The 19,781-nt window shown below is 38.9% G+C and overlaps 4 protein-coding genes across 4 annotated transcripts in view; all 4 read right to left on the bottom strand.

The window, feature by feature from the left end:
• LOC134816088 (NADH-ubiquinone oxidoreductase subunit 8-like) overlaps positions 1-19,781 on the bottom strand; it is a 60,408-nt gene that overhangs the window by 28,400 nt on the left and 12,227 nt on the right. The gene's annotated exons all lie outside the window — the stretch shown is intronic.
• The window catches only part of LOC134816084 (endoplasmic reticulum-Golgi intermediate compartment protein 2-like), an 82,094-nt gene that overhangs the window by 50,094 nt on the left and 12,219 nt on the right, over positions 1-19,781 (bottom strand). The window lies entirely within an intron of this gene.
• LOC134816085 (uncharacterized) lies at positions 314-4,457 on the bottom strand. Its single transcript, XM_063824824.1, has 6 exons — positions 4,195-4,457; positions 3,857-4,003; positions 3,181-3,306; positions 2,643-2,738; positions 2,099-2,232; positions 314-1,954 (listed from the first exon to the last, which is right to left on the bottom strand). Exons 1-6 carry the CDS (start codon positions 4,447-4,449, stop codon positions 1,171-1,173), a joined length of 1,542 nt encoding a protein of 513 aa, XP_063680894.1. The 5' UTR covers positions 4,450-4,457; the 3' UTR covers positions 314-1,170.
• Positions 4,648-5,800, bottom strand: LOC134816087 (proteasome inhibitor PI31 subunit-like). Its single transcript, XM_063824826.1, has one exon. It carries the CDS (start codon positions 5,772-5,774, stop codon positions 5,046-5,048), a length of 729 nt encoding a protein of 242 aa, XP_063680896.1. The 5' UTR covers positions 5,775-5,800; the 3' UTR covers positions 4,648-5,045.

The following is a 19,781-nucleotide window of genomic DNA, read 5'->3' as shown; positions in this document are numbered from 1 at the left end:
CTCGAATTTTCAAAACCCCCTCCAGATTTTCCTACATGTAATGCTACAATCGCCCTTTTGAGGGCCGTGATCTAATTAAGCCAGGCCAGTGAGCGCGCCGGATCGACGTCGCGTGCGCGCCAACTTCGTCAACATGATGTCGTTAGGTTTTCGCGTCACATTATCGATATTAGTAAGAAATGAGTCCTTCACTTCCTATCATACCCAAAATATACCAGAATAGTCAGTTTAAATCATCCTCTACCTACTTAAAACACATTCTCAATGGAAACTATTTTCCAAAGGCAGTTAAAATGGATGCACAGAAAATTTTAGCGCATGAAATTAAAGATTCCGTAATGCTAATGAATCAAAAAGTAATAAATTTATACATCAATTCATGAAATAAATAAACCTGCAATATGAAAAATTATATATTCATCGGAATGAATTTTAATTATCTGTGTAACTCAATCCCAGTTTCCCTGCTGTGGAAAGAAAAACCTTTGAATCACTCTCACGTCATGCATGTACTTCCTGATCCTATGAGGGGAAGCTATGTTATTGAGACTTTGGACGGCTATAAAACTCCTGTTTTGAAGATCGTCTTCTGTACTCGTATCACTGACCCAAGCTTTTTAGAATATTTACTACGCATGCGTGATTCGGACGAAACCATTATGTTCTGTTTCCGAAGAATTGAAATTTACTTAGTTCAGTAATATCCAGACATTGTATTTGATAAGGTCCGAGAGTTGGCAGGAAACCGAAAGCACTGGAGACAGATGATACGACATAAGCGGCAATTCCTTGGTGCAGGCCACTCGAATGATTGAGGAGACCTTATCAAGTATCAAGTAAGAAGTAATATCTATCCTTGTAGAGTTTTGTGAAGAGTTTTGTAAAGCGTGATACTGAATATTATTACTGATATAGTTGATATTGTCTATTGACTAGTCTAATTAGAGAGGCCACACATTTCTTCATATCCGAAGACTCACAGCAAAACCAGGCTGTAAACGGTCAATATTATATATGCATTCTGACAAAACTTTACTACAATGCTTAATCATCAATTATTAGTGAATGAAATTATTCAATATGGGAAAATGGGTAAAACTAAGTTTAAATTAAAATTAAAACTGTGGCCAAACTATAATTATGCTCGACCACATTTCTGCTCGCTCTGACTTATAATTCAGTTTTTGTGTCTGCCATGCTCTGTCTTAAATCCTCCTTTGCGAGCCTCTTTACTTCCTCATTCCTTATCCACATCTCTTCGTCTCCTCTGTCGTGTTCCTGGCCAAACACGTCCAAAATCCCGTCCTTATCTCGTACGTCATACCAAGAAACTGTCTCTCCATCTAACGAGAACATGTCAAAAAGTTCGCCTCCAACTCGTAATGAACCATCTATCTTTCTGTATGCCTCAACAAACTGATCTCTGTTCACTGGACCGTAATACGTAGCGTCCTTTAGAACATTCACCACATCTCCCTTAGGAATGTGATAAAATTCACTGTTCGGATCGTTGGAGGGGTCGTAAGACTGAGCCACTGTCAGCTGCCGCCAAATCTCCTCCGGCAGAAGATCAAACAAATTCCTATCAACATTCTCTGAATCACCCAAAACTTTCTCCTCTACAAGGAGCTGGTGGAATAGCTCCTTCATGTAGGGGATTACCCCTTCGTCATCTATCAGAAACTCGATATAATCTTCCATGGGAACACTCTCTGAAGCATCTCCCTCGGTCATTTCCATGAAAATTTCGATGAACCATTCCCTGACATGGGCAGGGTCAGAGTTCCCCATGCTCATCATACCGCTTCCTGGGTATTTCCACTGGACTGGCACGGTATCCAGTGGAACAGCGGCAGTGGGCTGCTCACAATCTGGCATGTCAAATTCAGATTTGGTACCGAACAGGAAGGACACTGCAAAGTTCCTGTCTGTAGATTTGACTCGGTGATAATACCTGCAATAAGTGAGATTAATAAATAATTTGTGGAGAGATCTTAACACCCTATCTTCATAAAAATGATTTATTAAAACGTCTAGCGGACCGGAGTGTAACCGTACCACAAACAATTCACAAGACAGGACATGAAGACACACTGACCGTGGGGGTAGGTAGAGACAATCCCCAGCATGAACTGTAGCGTACTCCCAGGGAATCTGGGAAAAGAGCGGGAAAGTTTTGTAGTTTACACTGTCAGGATTAACGAGGGAGAAACCGCCTTGATCCCCGTCTATCTGTAATTGTTATGATGTTTACAGAACGAGGTTATTAAAAAATCTTAGAGTTTTATGAGATCAGATGATTTAAGTAAAAAAAAAACAAGAGGTACTGGGAGTAAAAATCTCGGAGAAGTCTTCGCAGAATAGAAAATCGTAAAATATACTGGGAGTTTTGATTCCGGCCGAAGAAAGCATCCCAGAGAAAGCATTACAAAATGGAAAAATCATATTTTCACATTTCTGTCCCATTTTCAAATAAATGAACCGAAATTTCACACATTTTACGGAATTTGTATCCAGTTATCGATTACTCAATAACTTCAGATAGTATAAGACCAATTGAGTTCGTATGAACTCTCAAATTTTCAATATATCGATGAAAATGTGGAAAACTTTCTTAAATCTTATTAACTTGAGGGACCCACCTCCTCTGCCTGATAGATCCATTCATTGTAAGTGTTGTTGATGAAGATCCAGTCTTTGGAGCCGGCTAACAGGCAGTTTAACTGGTTATGTGCATCCTGAGAGAGTTTTGTTGTGTTGTATGACAGTAAGTAAAGCTGTACTGCTATACACTGCTATACACTGATACACAGTACCTATAGAGTAATGAGGCCCCTACCTTGTGTAATGTGTATGATACTTTTCATTGTACTGTACAAGGGATCGTTCACATATTACGTAATCAGCTGAGGGGGGAGGGGGTTTCCAAATGATTACGCTAGTGTAATTTTGACACAATAGCTATGTGTAGAAATTATTATGTGTAGAAATTATTACGGACGCAGGAGGGGTTAAAAATTGGCGAAAAAGTGATTACGTAATATGTGAACGACCCCTAAACATAGTACTATACCATACTTTACTAAATGGGGTCCCTATACTAACTTGTGTATGATACTTTTCATTGTAGTGTACTGTAAACATAGAACTATCCTATATTTTACTAAATGAGGTCCCTACCTTGTGTATGATGCTCTTTGCACCACCGCTATTAATCCACATGTTCATCTCAACTAGGCTGTCTTTCAACGTGCCACAGTTCATAATGCCTGGTAATATAAGATCTTTGTACATCGGTTCTGGCACCTGAAAATGTATGATATTACAGAAGCTAATTACATGTTTGAGGAACGGACAATGGTTAGTGTTGTTTTCTAATGGTCCACAGCCAGCTGTTCATAATTGAGTGTTATTAGAGAATGATTGAAATTACATAGAGCAGTAACGATTACTGAATATTGTTTAAATGAGTACTGAGTTAAGACGATGAAGTTCATCGTGTGGCTCGCTCATTAGTTGGTGTGGTCGGAAATCAGTTTGAAGCAAGTACTCTATTATTAGTTTACAAGTACCCTAAAAGTACTCTACAATTACTCTACATAGTCTACAAGTAATCTACAAGTACTATACAAGTACTCAACAAGTATTCTACAAGTAGTCTACAAGTAGTCTATAAGTAGTCTACAAGTAGTCTACAAGTAGTCTACAAGTAGTCTACAAGTAGTCTACAAGTAGTCTACAAGTAGTCTACAAGTAGTCTACAAGTAGTCTACAAGTAGTCTACAAGTACTCTACAAGTACTCTACAAGTACTCTACAAGTACTCTACAAGTACTCTACTAAAAGCCAGAACTGACCTCAGACACACAGTACATGTTATCAGTTTTGTAACGTCTGAAGAACTCGCTGAAAGACGCCCGACCCAGCCCTACTTCCCCAAGAGGAGTAAACGTCTCTTTCTCTGTCTTTGCTTCCAACCGCACCTCTAGGTCTCCAAAATGTTCCTATAAGTAAACAGTGATCAGAGGATCTTCTCCGTAATTATGATTAATAATCACATATAACATGACATAGTGGAGGTATGCACTATATTATAGCTAAACTTGAGGTACCTGCTGACCGATTGCTATTTCCTTTACTCGCCCAAACAGCTGTTAATTAACTACATTTATATAAAAAATCCTCCGCAACAAACCGTTATGTATTCATCAGACCAGAGATCAAAAGCAGGAAAACTTTTAGCCAGACCCCTCAGAATAACAGGAGTCCTGGTTCTGATGTATTTCTCATAAAAATACTGGGAGGTTATCTTGGTGTAGTCCTCCTCTACTGCGGGGGTTTTCAGGTCGTTGTGCTCCCCCAGTGGCTTACCGTGCCCAGAGGGAAGTGCATTAGTCACGTGATTAGTAACATGTTGTAGTGTTATCAGTAGGGTTAATAGTAGGATCATGCTAATTTCATCCTGTTGAAGTAAAAGATATACTTTTAGTTGGGTGTGTTTCAGTGTTTTCATTTAGGACCAACTTGGGTCAATACAACAATTATTTAATAAACAAATACTATAGTTAAACATAGAATTATTAAATTTTATTTCTGAACGCAAACAATCAATGTTGACAGTCAGTGCAGTAAAACCCGATTTGAAGATAAAACATCAAATTTGTCGTTTAAATTTTTCAAGATCCATCGATACTTATATTGAACTTTAAAGGAATACAATAGGCAATAAAACTAGGCCCTTTTACAGCTATTATAGCCTAGCTTATTTGGATACTTTTATGAACTGTAAGATAGATAAAACCAGCAGGATGTTAAAAGTTGAATGATAATTCATTATTATAAATATTTTGGACAAAGTCAAATAAATCGTATTTTTTCACCAATATTATCTTTATTCGAGAATGTAACAATGAATTCTTGATCGTGATTTATCTGTAATTGTCATAATGCCATTCCCAATTCAAATCAATTGATTGGCCCTTATCCAGAGACCTGATCTGAGATAAATTAAATTTATAGTAAGGTCACTGTATCAAGTAGCAAGTGTCACATGAACATATCATCATGATCGAACATATTTCTCCTACCAGGAGGTAAAAGATCGTCATTATCAGGCCCCCTACCCCCAGGCCCGATGGGATCGTATCTAGCTCCAGGAGGCACCCCTCCCCAACCTCTCCCCATCATGGGAAGACGACCTCTCATAGGATCCATTATCATACCTCCACCACCACGGTTTCCAAACGGATCTAAATCTGCTCCTCCAACAGCAAATGGGTCAACTATTCTGGGAGCTCGGGGATGAAATCGTTCGTCTCGGAGAGGATCAGGAACTTGAGGTTGGGGTTGAGGTTCAGTTCTTGGCCTCTCTGTAGCGGTAGAAGTTGTGGAACCAGTTGGTTTCAGTTCTGGAAATAATGGCTCCAAGATATCCTCACAAACTTTTCGCTCAAAGTTACCAAGACTTCTGGTTTCATAAGTATTCTGAGCTTCATCAAAGTTTTCAACATAGTCTGAGATAGGGAAATCTAATGTCTTGAGGTCGTTATTATAAATGATGTTCACAACCATTGAATTGTTCATTAGCAAGCATTTTACCTCGATGCTCTTCTCGTTTTTTGAATATTTCAATGAAACAATGTCTGAGCTTTCGTCCCATTTAAAAGGTAAGCTGACTTCCCCAGAGGGGAGTAGAAAACCTTTTTTCACAATGGCATCGTGGAGTAGTGTGTAGGCTGCATGGAAGGGTGTCTTAGCCCTGCGCTTATATTCCATGAACTGCTTATATATCCTAGAGTAGATTGTTAATTTAGAAGTAAAAACCTCTTTCAAGAAAATAACAAATTTCAAGAAAACAACAAATTTGTATTTAAATCAATTATAGCAACATTTATAATAGGACACTACAATTATTCCATTATTCGAGAATGTAAACAATAATTTTAAAAATCAGTAGTGCTTGCAATCAGATAAGCGAATGAGTTTCAAAAAGTTCCAATTAAATCTTTACAACATGGGCAGAATATTTTCGGACATTATCAAATAATACCAAAAATCAATATGTACGCTTGGTTTTGTAATTTGTATCTGTTGAGCTCCTAACTCCTACAAAGATCTTTGCCACTTCAATAGATATTTGGTCAACAGTTTTGTGACGATACAAGGATACAATTAGTGGTAATTACTTTATTGAATACACAATAGTACAGGGTGGCCCATAAGTGACTACCCACACGCAACCTCTTAATAACTCGCGTAATTCGTCTCCAAATTGCACCAAAATTTCAGAGATTATAGATATGGGTCAAACTTAGATTTCCTGAAAGTTTCGTAAGCCACGCCCAATTACAGTGGGCGTGGCGTGACACTCCCTCTTTTTCACTATTGTCTTCATAAAATGAGAACGCTTTAAGCTAAGAACTCAAAATTTTTTGCACACATTTGGCTTGATAATTGAAAACTTTTCCAAAAGTTTCAAGTTCATTGGTTAAAATATGGCTGAGTTATGACCATTTTAAAATCCATCGGATATGTGATCCGAGCACTCAGTCAGTGATATTTGCACTCAATTAGTGATCTCGTCACCCAATCTGATCAAGAGTAAGGCGTTAGCGTGTATTAATGAGGTTCATTAGACTTTGATTGGATACCGATGATGTCTTTGCTAGAAAGGAAAACACAAATTTTTAGGATAAATCAATAAATGAAATCAACTAATAAAAATTCCCACACAAAAACAATTCAATAATTTCAATTAAGATGTTCAAGGAATGTGTTGGCGAAATCTATCCTCGATTGGAAATCACGGTCCAAAAGTTTGTGTTTCTTTGTGATTCGGTAGGCCCGGTTAGAAAGGTCTTGCTTTAGGATTCGCTGAAGGGTTGTTCTGCTGAGGTCTAAGGCAGGAGCTCGTTTCCGGGTGCCAATCTTAGGTGTGTCCATCACGTCACCAACAACCATCGTGATGTTTTCTACAGTCCTCGCAGTTCGTCTTCTGCCGACTCTTCACCGATCGTGTGCAGAAAACGTAAACTTGATCTTGTGATGAATGTCAAAGCAGCTTTTCCGGCAAGGGGGTGGTCGGTTGAATTTCATCTGAAATTGTCGTTTAATCTGAGGGTAGAACTCCCCATTTTATTTCTTCAGGTAGACGAACAATCGTTGTTCTGCAGTAAAGGGAGGATAGTGAACCATTTTTATTGATTGTAAGGAACCTGTGACTAGCAGGGCTAACAAGCCCTGAAATGGTGACACCACCATAAATTCGTGTGATAGCGTTTTAGGTGCTGTCAGCTGTATAGGCCGGCCCATAAGCAGGCTGCAACCAATCAAGCGGTGCATGTGAGCCAAACAGGCCATTAACCAAGTGACGAGATCACTGACTGAGTGCTCGGATCACGTATCCGATGAGTTTTGAAATGGTCATAACTTAGCCATATTTTAACCAATGAACTTGAAACTTTGGGAAAGGTTTTCAATTATCAAGCCAAATGTGTGCAAAAAATTTGGAGTTCTTAGCTTAAAGCGTTCTATGAAGACAATAGTGAAAAAGAGGAAGTGTCACGCCACGCCCACTGTAATTGGGCGTGGCTTACGAAACTTTCAGGAAATCTAAGTTTGACCCATATCTATAATCTCTGAAATTTTGGTGCAATTTGGAGACGAATTACGTGAGTTATTAAGAGGTTGCGTGTGGGTAGTCACTTATGGGCCACCCTGTAGTAATTATACTAAAATAATTTTAGTTACAAACAATTCTATTTATTTATAAAGTTATAAATATGTAGGAATAGTTCAGAAATGTTATGCTAGTCTAAAAATAAATCAAATTTGCAGTGTTCAATTTTATTTTGTGGTCCTATTGCATTATGCAGTGCCCACTGGCCAGTATTTGAGTGGAAATCTGTGCTCTTATAGTAGGCTGTATATTATTCATTCATATAGAGAATTGCATGGATTGCTCTCGCTGTGGTAATAAATTTGACAGGGCCAGCAGTTTTATTTGACAGCAGTGATTAATGATTTTGATCTGCGATTGAGTGAGGTTTGATAAGTCCAGTAGTCATTATTGTTGATGGATTGTGATTCCAAGATAATAGTTTTACAGCATAGTTTTACCAAAGATACCGAAGTAGTGAGGATTTCCCCAGTTTCATTTCAATCCGTTTAAGTATGCTTTTCCACAATTTGGAAGCTATTTAAAGAAGAGCGTTGGGAGGATTATGACATGGCTTCAGTCACGTTTTGATGTGTATATGGTACTTATTATACAATGAGTGTGGACTGTGGAGTGTGTAATTTCACGATTCGAAACATTTCAGAAGTACAATGGTACTTGTATAAGTTTTGAACAGTGAGCAATTTGAGTCGATTAAAAATGGGCTTGATGTGCTCTTTCTCGAAGAAAGCAGCTCCTAAGTGTAAGGTCTGGCCCGTGCACAAGTTGCATGGTTGTCTAGGTTATAAATAATTTATCATTTGGTTGGTCTCTTCAACACACATGAAATTGTGCGCATAATCTGTATTTTCACCATTGTATTAATGACATCTTTAAAGTCTTGAAATATTGAACCCCTATATCACTGTACTTCCTCTTTGATATGCCAACCAGACTTGGAAAAGAGACACTCATTCTTACGCCCAAACCATCAGACAGTTAAGCTGTGACGTTTGCGTTCCTGTGGTAATCTGGTTATCTTTGTGTTCTTATGGTAATTCAATGAGTCCCCAGACATTGGTGTGCAGCGACCCTATTGGCTATTTAGGGATCGGATGCATTCTCTCTCCTCATTTGGTTAGTGGGGCTAACATCAGTCACACTGATATAATTTTCGCTACAGTAGATAACATTAAAGTTTATTTGTCTAAAAACTGTCTAAAAACATACCAGTAACCTTCTTTTTGTGCCTATGCACTCTGTGTTTTATATTATAATTTTTGTGGAATAAACACATGTAATTGGTGACCTTTGCGTCCCTGTGGTAACTTGAGGAGCTCTAAATTCCAAAGGTAATCTAATAAGCAAGACTTTGCAGAATAATCAGTCTGGCAAAATGACAGTGAAAGGTTCACACTCCCTTCTCATTCGATAACAGAGTTAACATCCTCATATTCCCACCTATCTAATTTCTGCTGCAGTAGTATAAAACATTCACCCTGATGATATTGTTGGTATGCAAATTGTGCCTCATCCTGTAGGCCAGCTCTAGCACTGAACCTACCTTTTGAACTTATTGAGAAGTTTAGAAGTAGGCATCTTCACAGTCATCACACAATCTGTGTGATGACCATTAGTTTTCTGCTCTGTATCCAGGGACCAGGAGTAGGAGGCTTGTTTAGGAGGCTCATCTACAAAGTTTCCGTGAGATGTCTTGAAGCTTGCCAGAGAACATTCCAGAATCTTCAAGCTCTCTCTGCAAATGAGAAGTCATGGGCAGAGCTGAGCGAGAGAACCAACTGATGCTTTTCATGTGAGAGAAGGGAGTATTACTTTAACTCCCAGTCTGGCATTCTCTTTGAACTACAAATATATTACATCTAGATCATTTGGACATATTACACCTTCGAGGACTTAATGTAGCATTCTTGCAGGGATGTTACTTTCAGTTCCTTCAGTCTATTCAAATAGTCGATGTCTCCAAGCCCTAGAATTTGTCCAATGGCGTTTGTATGCTCTCAATAGACTGATCTTGTTAGGATTCCAGAGCGGGCAGTGCAGCAGGATTCCACTTTGGACCTATTTAAATTCTTTTTAAGATGCCATCTGACGTGCCTTGTCAACCATGATATTGTTATGTGGTTTCCACGAATAATCATTGGACATGTTGACTCCTAAGTTAGGTACTAATGGGCTTTTTCTACAACTGATCCATTTGAAATGGTGTAGTTTGTGAAGTCAGTCATAAATGGCAGCTCCTCTGAAAGTATTTTAGAAGCAGTGCAGGTGTTCTATAGCAAACAAGTTCAAACTTGTTTTCATGCAATTTCATGTTGTCGTCCTTGGACCATCGGATGATCTTGTTCACATCTTATCATTTAAACTCAATACGTAGCACTGCAGTGATTAGTATTTTTTGGTTTTGATTTTACTTTTCCATTCTGCCATATACTAATGCAGATTCACTTATTATATTATTTGTTTGTTTTTGTGAACATTTTAGGCTTGTCTATCGATACGACATGTGATTGGCATGGTGATCCGAATAGAATGTTATAGTATAAACGTGCTTGCCTTCTAGCAATTCGCTGTAAGTATTTCATTCTCATCTGTTATCGTTATTTTGTAGATAAGGTAATTCAGATATCAACTGTCAACTATTATAGTGTACTAGACACCCGCTAGTCACAAACTATATTCAAGTAAATGTAAAATCAGTTATGTTTTAATTTGCTTTCACTCCTTCATCCTGAAAATCAAATGTGTCTAATGTATCTAATGCTGACGTAGGTAAGCCGGCTAATATCGCCCCTGTTGATACTTTCGTAGCAGCTACGCTCCGATGGTTTGGCCTTGTGGTAAGGATGCCAGAAGAAAGAATACCCAACTATCTTCTGCACTGGATTCCAAAGCATGGTAAAAGGTACAGTGAAGAGGTAGACCTCGGAAAAACTGGTTGTCATGTGTCCGGGAGGATGCAGCAATCTTCACTGGTGTCGAGCAACAGACAGGGTTCACTGGAGAGATCTAATACACCGGAGAAAGGAGTTACTATGTGGCGCAGGCCACTCCAACAACTAGGAGGAGACCTTTTCAAGTAAAAGCAAGTAAGTCACTCCTTCATCAAGCTCCATATATATATATATATAATACTCAAAAGAATATTGTTTTTTATGATCTGGCAGTACAAATTTTTGATGTAACTGCTACAAATGTAATTTTAAGACAATAGCTATGTGTAAAATATTATGTATTAGGTAGGTAAAATTGGCTTAAAAGTGATTACGTAATTAATTAATTAATTAAAATTGAAATTTAAAAACACCACTATTAAGCGTACACTTTTACTCAGCAGTGTCACTACAACTAGTTTACAAAAATACTTTTAAAACTATATATCAAAAGCAAAATAAAGTTCTATGTATAAATTCGTTCATAAAACTTCCAAAAAGCTGATATAATTTAGATAAGTCAAAGAGAGGGTTAAAATTATTAATAAAACATTTTTGCTACCTCAGTGTCAGATAAAGTAAACAAATAAGTCTTCAGTGCGGATTTAAACGCCTCAACAGAATAACATTGTTTAACTGAGTCTGGTAGTGCATTAAAAACTCGTGGACCAACCACACTAAAACTACGATCACCAAAACCCTTGGTTGAACGATAAGGGACTATGAGCCTAACAGTGTGTCCATGGTGAGCATACTTAAACATATCTTGAAGGTACAGTGGCGCTATTCCATTAATAGCCTTAAAAGATAGGAGACATATTTTAAAAATCACTCTTTTAGGTATATTAAGCCAGTGCAATTTATCAAGATCGTCGCCTAGGTGATCAAATTTATATTTTCCAGTTACTGCTTTTGCACAGGCATTTTGAATAAGCTGTAGTTGATGTATGAGGTACTTGGAGATGCCGTAAAACATGGCGTTACAGTAGTCCAAACAAGAAACAACGAGGCTATTAACAATTGTCTTAAGCTGTTTTGTAGTCAGCAGAAACCGTATCTTAGTGAGGTTGCGTAGTGTTAGGAAACATTTCTTCTTCAACTCAACAACATGGTTGCTCATAGTAAGCCCAGAGTCCATATGTATCCCAAGATTCTTAACTGTGCTCACAAATCGAATAGTTGTGTCACTCCCAAAATTCACTCCCTTTATATTGATCTCTCGTAGGACGGACATAGGACCAAAAACGATTATCTGTGTTTTACTGTCATTCATTGCTAGAAAGTATTTTTTCATCCAAGCTCTAATAGATGCAAAGCATCCCCTGAGCTTAGAGAGTAACGTTTCGCCCTGGTTGATGGGTTTAAATCTCTTTAAGATCTGGTGGTCATCTGCATACCCATAAATTGTGAAGTCCATTCCTTGTACAAATCTATAGATGGATCTGATATAAAGGTTAAACAGAACAGGTCCCAGAACTGAGCCCTGAGGAACACCAAACTTAATAACTATTTCTTCAGAGAGAGTAGAACCAAGTCGAATTCTCTGAGCACGACCTTTTAGAAAGCTAGTAAACCATTTTAACACAGTTCCCCTTAGTCCTATCTCCTTCATGAGAATGTTCAGTAAGACATCATGGTCTACAGTATCAAACGCCGCCGATAGGTCAAGCATCATGACAACTGTAGCACTCTTTTCATCTGATGCAACTAGAAGATCATTCCATATTCTGATCAATAATGTTTCTGTGCTGAAGGTCTTCTTGTATGCAGACTGTTCTGGGCAGTGGAGATTATGCTTATCTAAGTGATCGTTTAGGCGCTTTAACACCACTCTCTCGATCAGCTTCCCAAGGAAAGTGAGGTTTGAGACAGGGCGAAAGTTTTTCAAGACATTAGGATCAAGAGAGTTACTTTTCAGGAGGGGAACAATATCAGCAAGTTTGACTCCGTCCATTGAACCTTGAGATAAGGATGCATTAACAATCTGTAGAAGTAATGGTAGCAGAATGCTGATGTTCTCTTTAAGCAGTGTAGTAGGTAAGATGTCAGAAGGTGAACATTTGATACCAAACTCGTCAATGATTTCCTTTAGCTCATCTAATGTGACAGGTTCAAAGGTAGACCAGTGGTAGGATTCGGGAGCTTCAGCAGAAGAGTCTGATGGAAGAGTAAACCGATCATGATCCATATCTTTCCTAATGTTATCAATCTTAGATGTAAAGTAGGCGTTAAAGTCTGCTGCTAGCTTTGGAAGATCATCTGTGTAATCTGGCAGAGGATTAGATTGTTTACGGTCTAAATTTCTATTGACCAGCTGCCACAAAGTTCTTGGGTTGCCTTTAGAGTTTTCTACCATATTCTTAAAGTACTCCTTCTTCTTCAGATCAGCCATTTTAGAACATTCTGAGCTGATGTCTCTAAACATGATTTTATCTTCAAGCGTTGCTGTTGGTTTACGAGTTTTTGCCTCGGCTTTTCTTCTCAGCTTTCTGTAGTCCCTGTATTCATTATCAAACCAAGGTGCAGAATCAATAACAGATACCTTCTTGGAGACTATTGGAGCATGCTCATCTAGGAGTTCAGCACACAAGTCGTTCAAGTTGGCAACAGATGCACTCATATCAGTAGTTCCAATTTTCTCAAGATCAATCAAGTTTACTATATCGAAGAGATCACTGGTAAATTGGTCATCATCCACAGTCTTCAAATTTCTGTAAGTGATATCTTTAAAATATTTCTTTTCGAATTCCAAAAAGAAGTCACAATAGACTGGAAAATGATCTGATCCATGCCTATTCACACTATCAACCAAAACCTTGCATTGAAGCTGATTCTTGATAGAGAAGCAGAAGATTTGGTCTAGTGATCCACCAGCAACATGGGTTGGTTCATTAACATGATGATTAAATCCGTAAGACAGAAATAAGTCAAGCGTCTTCCTAACAAGCTTGTCATTCTTATTCTCAAAATGAATGTTCAAGTCCCCAGCAATGACGAGACAATCACACTTCATGGTGATGGCTGACAGAAGTAAATCAAGTTCCTGATGAAAGATAGAGGAGAGATAACCAGGTCGATACAAAGAGACAAACATGACCTTAGTGCCTGTTGCTGTTTTGATTGATGCAGCTGTGTACTCAAATGTAGAGAAAGTAGCAGAGCATTGGAACTGAGACATTGAGTATTCTCCCCTAAACAACAAAGCAGTTCCACCACCTTTTTTGTCTTTCCTGAAATTATGTATGATTCTGTAACCGTAAGACTTAATAATTGCAGTGGTGGGGCAGTTAACATCTGTTAGCCAAGTTTCACAGAATGCAGCAATATCAATGCTTTTGTCTGATAAGTTGCACATAATATCGTTTACTTTGTTAACAAGTGACCATGGATTGAAAAGGAAGAATTTCAGACAGCTCAGTGATTTCTGTCCGTGTTGTGGCTTTGGTAAAAAGGGGTGGTCTTTTTAACTTTCTCCTGCAAATCTTTGAATATGGGGCACAAAACAGGATCATAGGCTGCATGTAGAAGCTCATTGCCATGCTTACCAGCTTTCTTGCAGTTTGAACAACACAATGGAGCGGAGCGATCACATGTCCGTGTTTCATGTGCTCCTGCACAAAAGCCACAGACATGTTCACTTTTGCAATGACCTTGGTGACTTTTGCTATGGTGACCAAATGATCGACAGTTAAAACATCTGAGGACAAAGAAGCTATCATAGACTTTGCAAACTCTCTGAGTTCCAATAAAGAGCTTATCACCTTGTTTAGCAATTGCAGATCGTACAAGATTACTGACACGAACAATAGCTTTGAAGGAGTTCTGGTCATTCTTTAGGGGTACTATAGCTACTATATTCATTTTGCTAAGATTATGTTTGCGTTTCATTGCTCAACAGCTGTTCGAAGGATCAAATATAAGATACTATAGCTACTACATCAATTTTCTTGTCTTCTATACTGGTACCTGGATCATTGATGAGCAGATCTATTCCATGGTTTTGACTAACTATCATTTCCTTTATTTCCTCCTTCAAGTAATCACGCTCAAGACCAACAACTGTTATTCTTGGTAACTTTGTGGCTACAGTTGATGTACTATGTTGGGGGGAAGCTTTGCTAAGCTTCTCACGCAATGTTTCTGCCTCAGACCTAGAGTTAAGAATAACGGCAGTATCATTAGATTTGAGCTTCATTGTGTTAACAATACTAATCTTATTCTTGATGCAGCTTTCTTCCAACATACTTTTATCAATTGGTTTGCCACTCTGATCATTCTTAATTACAATCATGCTGCGAAGTTTCTCAGTCCTCTGAGAATCATCCCAGAGTTTTGCTAGAGCATTGTTTTGCTTACTTGGCAAGATTTCCTTAAGCATCTCTTTTACACCGGACAGTTCTTCAGCAAAATTCTGCTTTAACTCCTCAATCTTTCTGTCAACGTAAACATTAGCAGCTCCCCCTGTGCTTTGCTCTGTCATCTCCTCTTTAACTGTAATACAATGGTTACACAAGAACAAGAATCTGCCAAATCTTTTCTCATAGGACTTGGTGTTAGAAACAGCTGGTCCCAAATGGGAAGTGAAGCTAGATGGGGCACTAACACAATAGGAATCATCTGTGCAGCCTACCGCATGGAAATTGTTTTTACAGTCATAACACTGAACTCTGTAGTCAGGATTAACTCCCTCCTGACAGTGGTTACAACAATCATTTTGTATGATGTTGGGAGCAGCTATGTAGGTCCTTGTACCCTCTGTGTTCTGGGGAGAGAAATCAGTTATAGATGATTTAGGAGAATCAGGCATAGCTAAGTTTAGTAGGTCAGGGGTTGCTGTGTAAGGATTGTAAACTTGTAAGACAGTCGAGACTCCAACAGAAAACAATAAAGACAACCCGCCGGAAGAGTTCTGACTTATGGGTCAGATACCCTTTGATAGTTTTGGTTTGAAGGGGAAGAGGGCTATCAAGGATAGAACACTCCTCTAGTAACTGTGTATCGCTTGTGTGTGTATCGCTTTTCAACTTATTGCCACGACATACTTTCAACACGTGCCATACCTCAACAAATGTATTCAATTGTAGTTGTGAAAATAGTTTAAAATAATATGTGAACCATTACGTAATATGTGGGCCATTGTTAGCCTCAAGCGTTTTGGTCCGTCTTTCCTGCCACTCAGCATTGCCTACTGCAAAGTAGAAATTTTTCTGAGACAATAGAGAAACTGACCTTGTCTCACTAAATTCAACCACTATCCATAATAAAATACAGGGTGGCCCATAAGTGACTACCCACACGCAACCTCTTAATAACTCACGTAATTCGTCTCCAAATTGCACCAAAATTTCAGAGATTATAGATATGGGTCAAACTTAGATTTCCTGAAAGTTTCGTAAGCCACGCCCAATTACAGTGGGCGTGGCGTGACACTCCCTCTTTTTCACTATTGTCTTCATAAAATGAGAACGCTTTAAGCTAAGAACTCAAAATTTTTTGCACACATTTGGCTTGATAATTGAAAACTTTTCCAAAAGTTTCAAGTTCATTGGTTAAAATATGGCTGAGTTATGACCATTTTAAAATCCATCGGATATGTGATCCGAGCACTCAGTCAGTGATATTTGCACTCAATTAGTGATCTCGTCACCCAATCTGATCAAGAGTAAGGCGTTAGCGTGTATTAATGAGGTTCATTAGACTTTGATTGGATACCGATGATGTCTTTGCTAGAAAGGAAAACACAAATTTTTAGGATAAATCAATAAATGAAATCAACTAATAAAAATTCCCACACAAAAACAATTCAATAATTTCAATTAAGATGTTCAAGGAATGTGTTGGCGAAATCTATCCTCGATTGGAAATCACGGTCCAAAAGTTTGTGTTTCTTTGTGATTCGGTAGGCCCGGTTAGAAAGGTCTTGCTTTAGGATTCGCTGAAGGGTTGTTCTGCTGAGGTCTAAGGCAGGAGCTCGTTTCCGGGTGCCAATCTTAGGTGTGTCCATCACGTCACCAACAACCATCGTGATGTTTTCTACAGTCCTCGCAGTTCGTCTTCTGCCGACTCTTCGCCGATCGTGTGCAGAAAACGTAAACTTGATCTTGTGATGAATGTCAAAGCAGCTTTTCCGGCAAGGGGGTGGTCGGTTGAATTTCATCTGAAATTGTCGTTTAATCTGAGGGTAGAACTCCCCATTTTATTTCTTCAGGTAGACGAACAATCGTTGTTCTGCAGTAAAGGGAGGATAGTGAACCATTTTTATTGATTGTAAGGAACCTGTGACTAGCAGGGCTAACAAGCCCTGAAATGGTGACACCACCATAAATTCGTGTGATAGCGTTTTAGGTGCTGTCAGCTGTATAGGCCGGCCCATAAGCAGGCTGCAACCAATCAAGCGGTGCATGTGAGCCAAACAGGCCATTAACCAAGTGACGAGATCACTGACTGAGTGCTCGGATCACGTATCCGATGAGTTTTGAAATGGTCATAACTTAGCCATATTTTAACCAATGAACTTGAAACTTTGGGAAAGGTTTTCAATTATCAAGCCAAATGTGTGCAAAAAATTTGGAGTTCTTAGCTTAAAGCGTTCTATGAAGACAATAGTGAAAAAGAGGAAGTGTCACGCCACGCCCACTGTAATTGGGCGTGGCTTACGAAACTTTCAGGAAATCTAAGTTTGACCCATATCTATAATCTCTGAAATTTTGGTGCAATTTGGAGACGAATTACGTGAGTTATTAAGAGGTTGCGTGTGGGTAGTCACTTATGGGCCACCCTGTACTAACAAATAAAGTTTTTTTAAATAATTATATCCAACCACTAAAGAATGTTTCCTCAAGTTTACTTCTAGTTAACTAATTCGTGGTTTAAGCTCTTATTTTATTTATGAAAGGAATGTAAAACAAAACTTATCGTTTCATTGAAAACTTATCGTTTCATTGAACGACCCCTAATATGAAATATTTTGAAAAAAAATTGTAGGTTTATAACCTACCAAAACGCGTGCTGAGTAGGACTCGTCGACGGTCTTGAAACAAATATTTTACGACTATCACCCGTTAAAAAAAGACAAGTACTTTTCGAAAAAAAAATTAGACGTGTACCATTTGTCATAAGTTTGTTTTGTATCTTACAATATATAAAAGCGAGACGATATAAAATATGTGATATGGATGTGTTTATCCGTACCATTTCACAGATAAGACGCCTCGGTATCAAATTTAACGCGACTTTCCGCAAAAACAATAATGTAAAAGATAAACATGAACTGAAATTTTTTGACTGGGTCAAATGCTTTAATGGCCTCCAAATCAGTATGAAAAAATTTAAAAATTGGCCAAGAAATAGTAGTTTTAGAGCCCAAAATTTTGATCCCCAGGTGGTGTCAAAAACGCAAATTAAACAGGTAGTATTTATTTTAGTCTTTTGAGTCTTGACACCACTTTAGGGTCGGATTTGATTCACGATGTCAGTAAGGCCCGAAATAGAAGGTGTATATCACCGATATCTAAGAATTATTTGATGCGCAGCCCAGTAGTGCATTGCGCTACAAGGGTTAAATTAAACGGGTTCCTGCTAGTTATTATAACAGAGAGTAGTTGTTTATTGGTTCACATTTTATTGTTTATCATTTATAGTGATCGATTGATGATTGATAGTGATTTATTAACGGCCAGGTAGCTCAGTTGGTTAGAACGCAGTTCTTAGAACGCCAGCAATCGTGAGGTTGCAAGTTCAATACCGGCTGTCTACCTAGTCGTGGGGTGAGCGTCGTCGACGTTCTGCTAAGGATCCCATAGGATTTATGCAGCCTCCCGGTCCACCCAGCCGAATGCTCGAGAAATCGTGTGTGAGGGTTAAATGGGGAGCTGTGCAATATAGTACAGCGAAAAAGCAAAAACTCAATGGATGGTTACCGTAATGGGTGCCACATGCCTAGCATGAAATATTTACCTACTTACTTACACTTGTGTAGGCCTGTAGAAGCATTAGAATCGGGCGTTGCCTGCCACAGGCTATCCCGAATTTAGAAGCTTGCTTTCATCATCATTATAGTGATCGACGATGCAATTTTTTAAAACCCGGCACACCAATCTTTGAGCGAGGCGCTTTTTTCAAGGTAGTTCCTGAAATACGTGAAAGAAGCTGGGCCGGGCGATCAGCCTGTGATTCCGCTTAATCTCTATTCTATGATTATGAACATAAATATAATAGCCTGAGGTCCCCAGGTAAGTTAACGGGTGATGCTTGTAAAATATTTGTTCCATATTCAGGACCGTCGACGAGTCCAACTCGGCGCGCGTCCTGGTAGGTTTTAACCTACAACAGGTAATTAGTTATTGTATCACGTTGTGACCCCACGGTCGTTTCACTATCGATACAGGGGGAGCCGCGCACTTTGTGCGCGGCGGGTCATACAACGTATGACAAGTAAGTTATTAGTTAAGGTTGCAGAGGACTTCGCCGCTTCGACGCGCCGCGCAAAGCTAGCATTCTTGCTTCGCAAGGTCAAAGGTTGATGTATTGTAGGTTTACAACCTACCAGGACGCGCGCCGAGTTGGACTCGTCGACGGTCCAATATATGGAACAGATATTTTACGAGTATCACCCGTTAATTGATGTTGATACATGTTTCGTATCCAAATATCGCGCGCGAAAAGTGGCATGCAACGTATGTCAAAATTGATGTATAACCTTGAACCTGTGGTCAGTGAATGCGCGGTTCACATAGCCATGATAAATGAGTCTACTCGTACTGCGAGTACTCATTTATTATGGCTATGCGATATATTATTATTATGAAGTGAGCTGATTAGAGCTTATTATATATATGAACCTGCACATGCAACAATGGGCCAAGTAGTTTTTAGTGGTTTTGAGATAAACGGAAAAAACTTTCCCATTTTTACAGGATATGTTGGATCATCAAAAAATTTTGTTCGTGGGTTAGGTATTCGGTTGGCCCATTAGGCACATTAATTTTTAAAGCAAAATTGTAAATAGTTTCGTCTGCATCTGGCAAAAAGTTACATGGCTCGCAGATTTCCAATAAACTTATGTGGTCTACATTGTAGCGCGATGCACTACTGGGTCGCGCGCGCGCATCCAATAATGCTTCTCGCAACCACATGTATGCAGATCGGCGAGATGCGAAGGATTGACATCGTGAA

This window comes from Bolinopsis microptera, chromosome 5 (assembly GCF_026151205.1).
Source record: "Bolinopsis microptera isolate Bmic1 chromosome 5, MBARI_Bmic_1.0, whole genome shotgun sequence".
Lineage (NCBI taxonomy): Eukaryota > Metazoa > Ctenophora > Tentaculata > Lobata > Bolinopsidae > Bolinopsis > Bolinopsis microptera.
The sequence above is the reverse complement of the archived record's forward strand: the minus strand, read 5'-3'. Positions and strand labels throughout refer to the sequence as shown.

Bases quoted from the DNA above. Each gene is read 5' to 3' on its own strand.
- LOC134816087 (XM_063824826.1), bottom strand. From the start codon at position 5,774: ATGGAATATAAGCGCAGGGCTAAGACACCCTTCCATGCAGCCTACACA.
- LOC134816085 (XM_063824824.1), bottom strand. From the start codon at position 4,449: ATGATCCTACTATTAACCCTACTGATAACACTACAACATGTTACTAAT. The intron at 3,307-3,856 runs GTCAGTTCTGGC...ATACATTTTCAG, and splicing joins ACATGTACTGTGTGTCTGAG to GTGCCAGAACCGATGTACAA. The intron at 2,233-2,642 runs GTGGGTCCCTCA...TAACAATTACAG, and splicing joins GGATCTATCAGGCAGAGGAG to ATAGACGGGGATCAAGGCGG.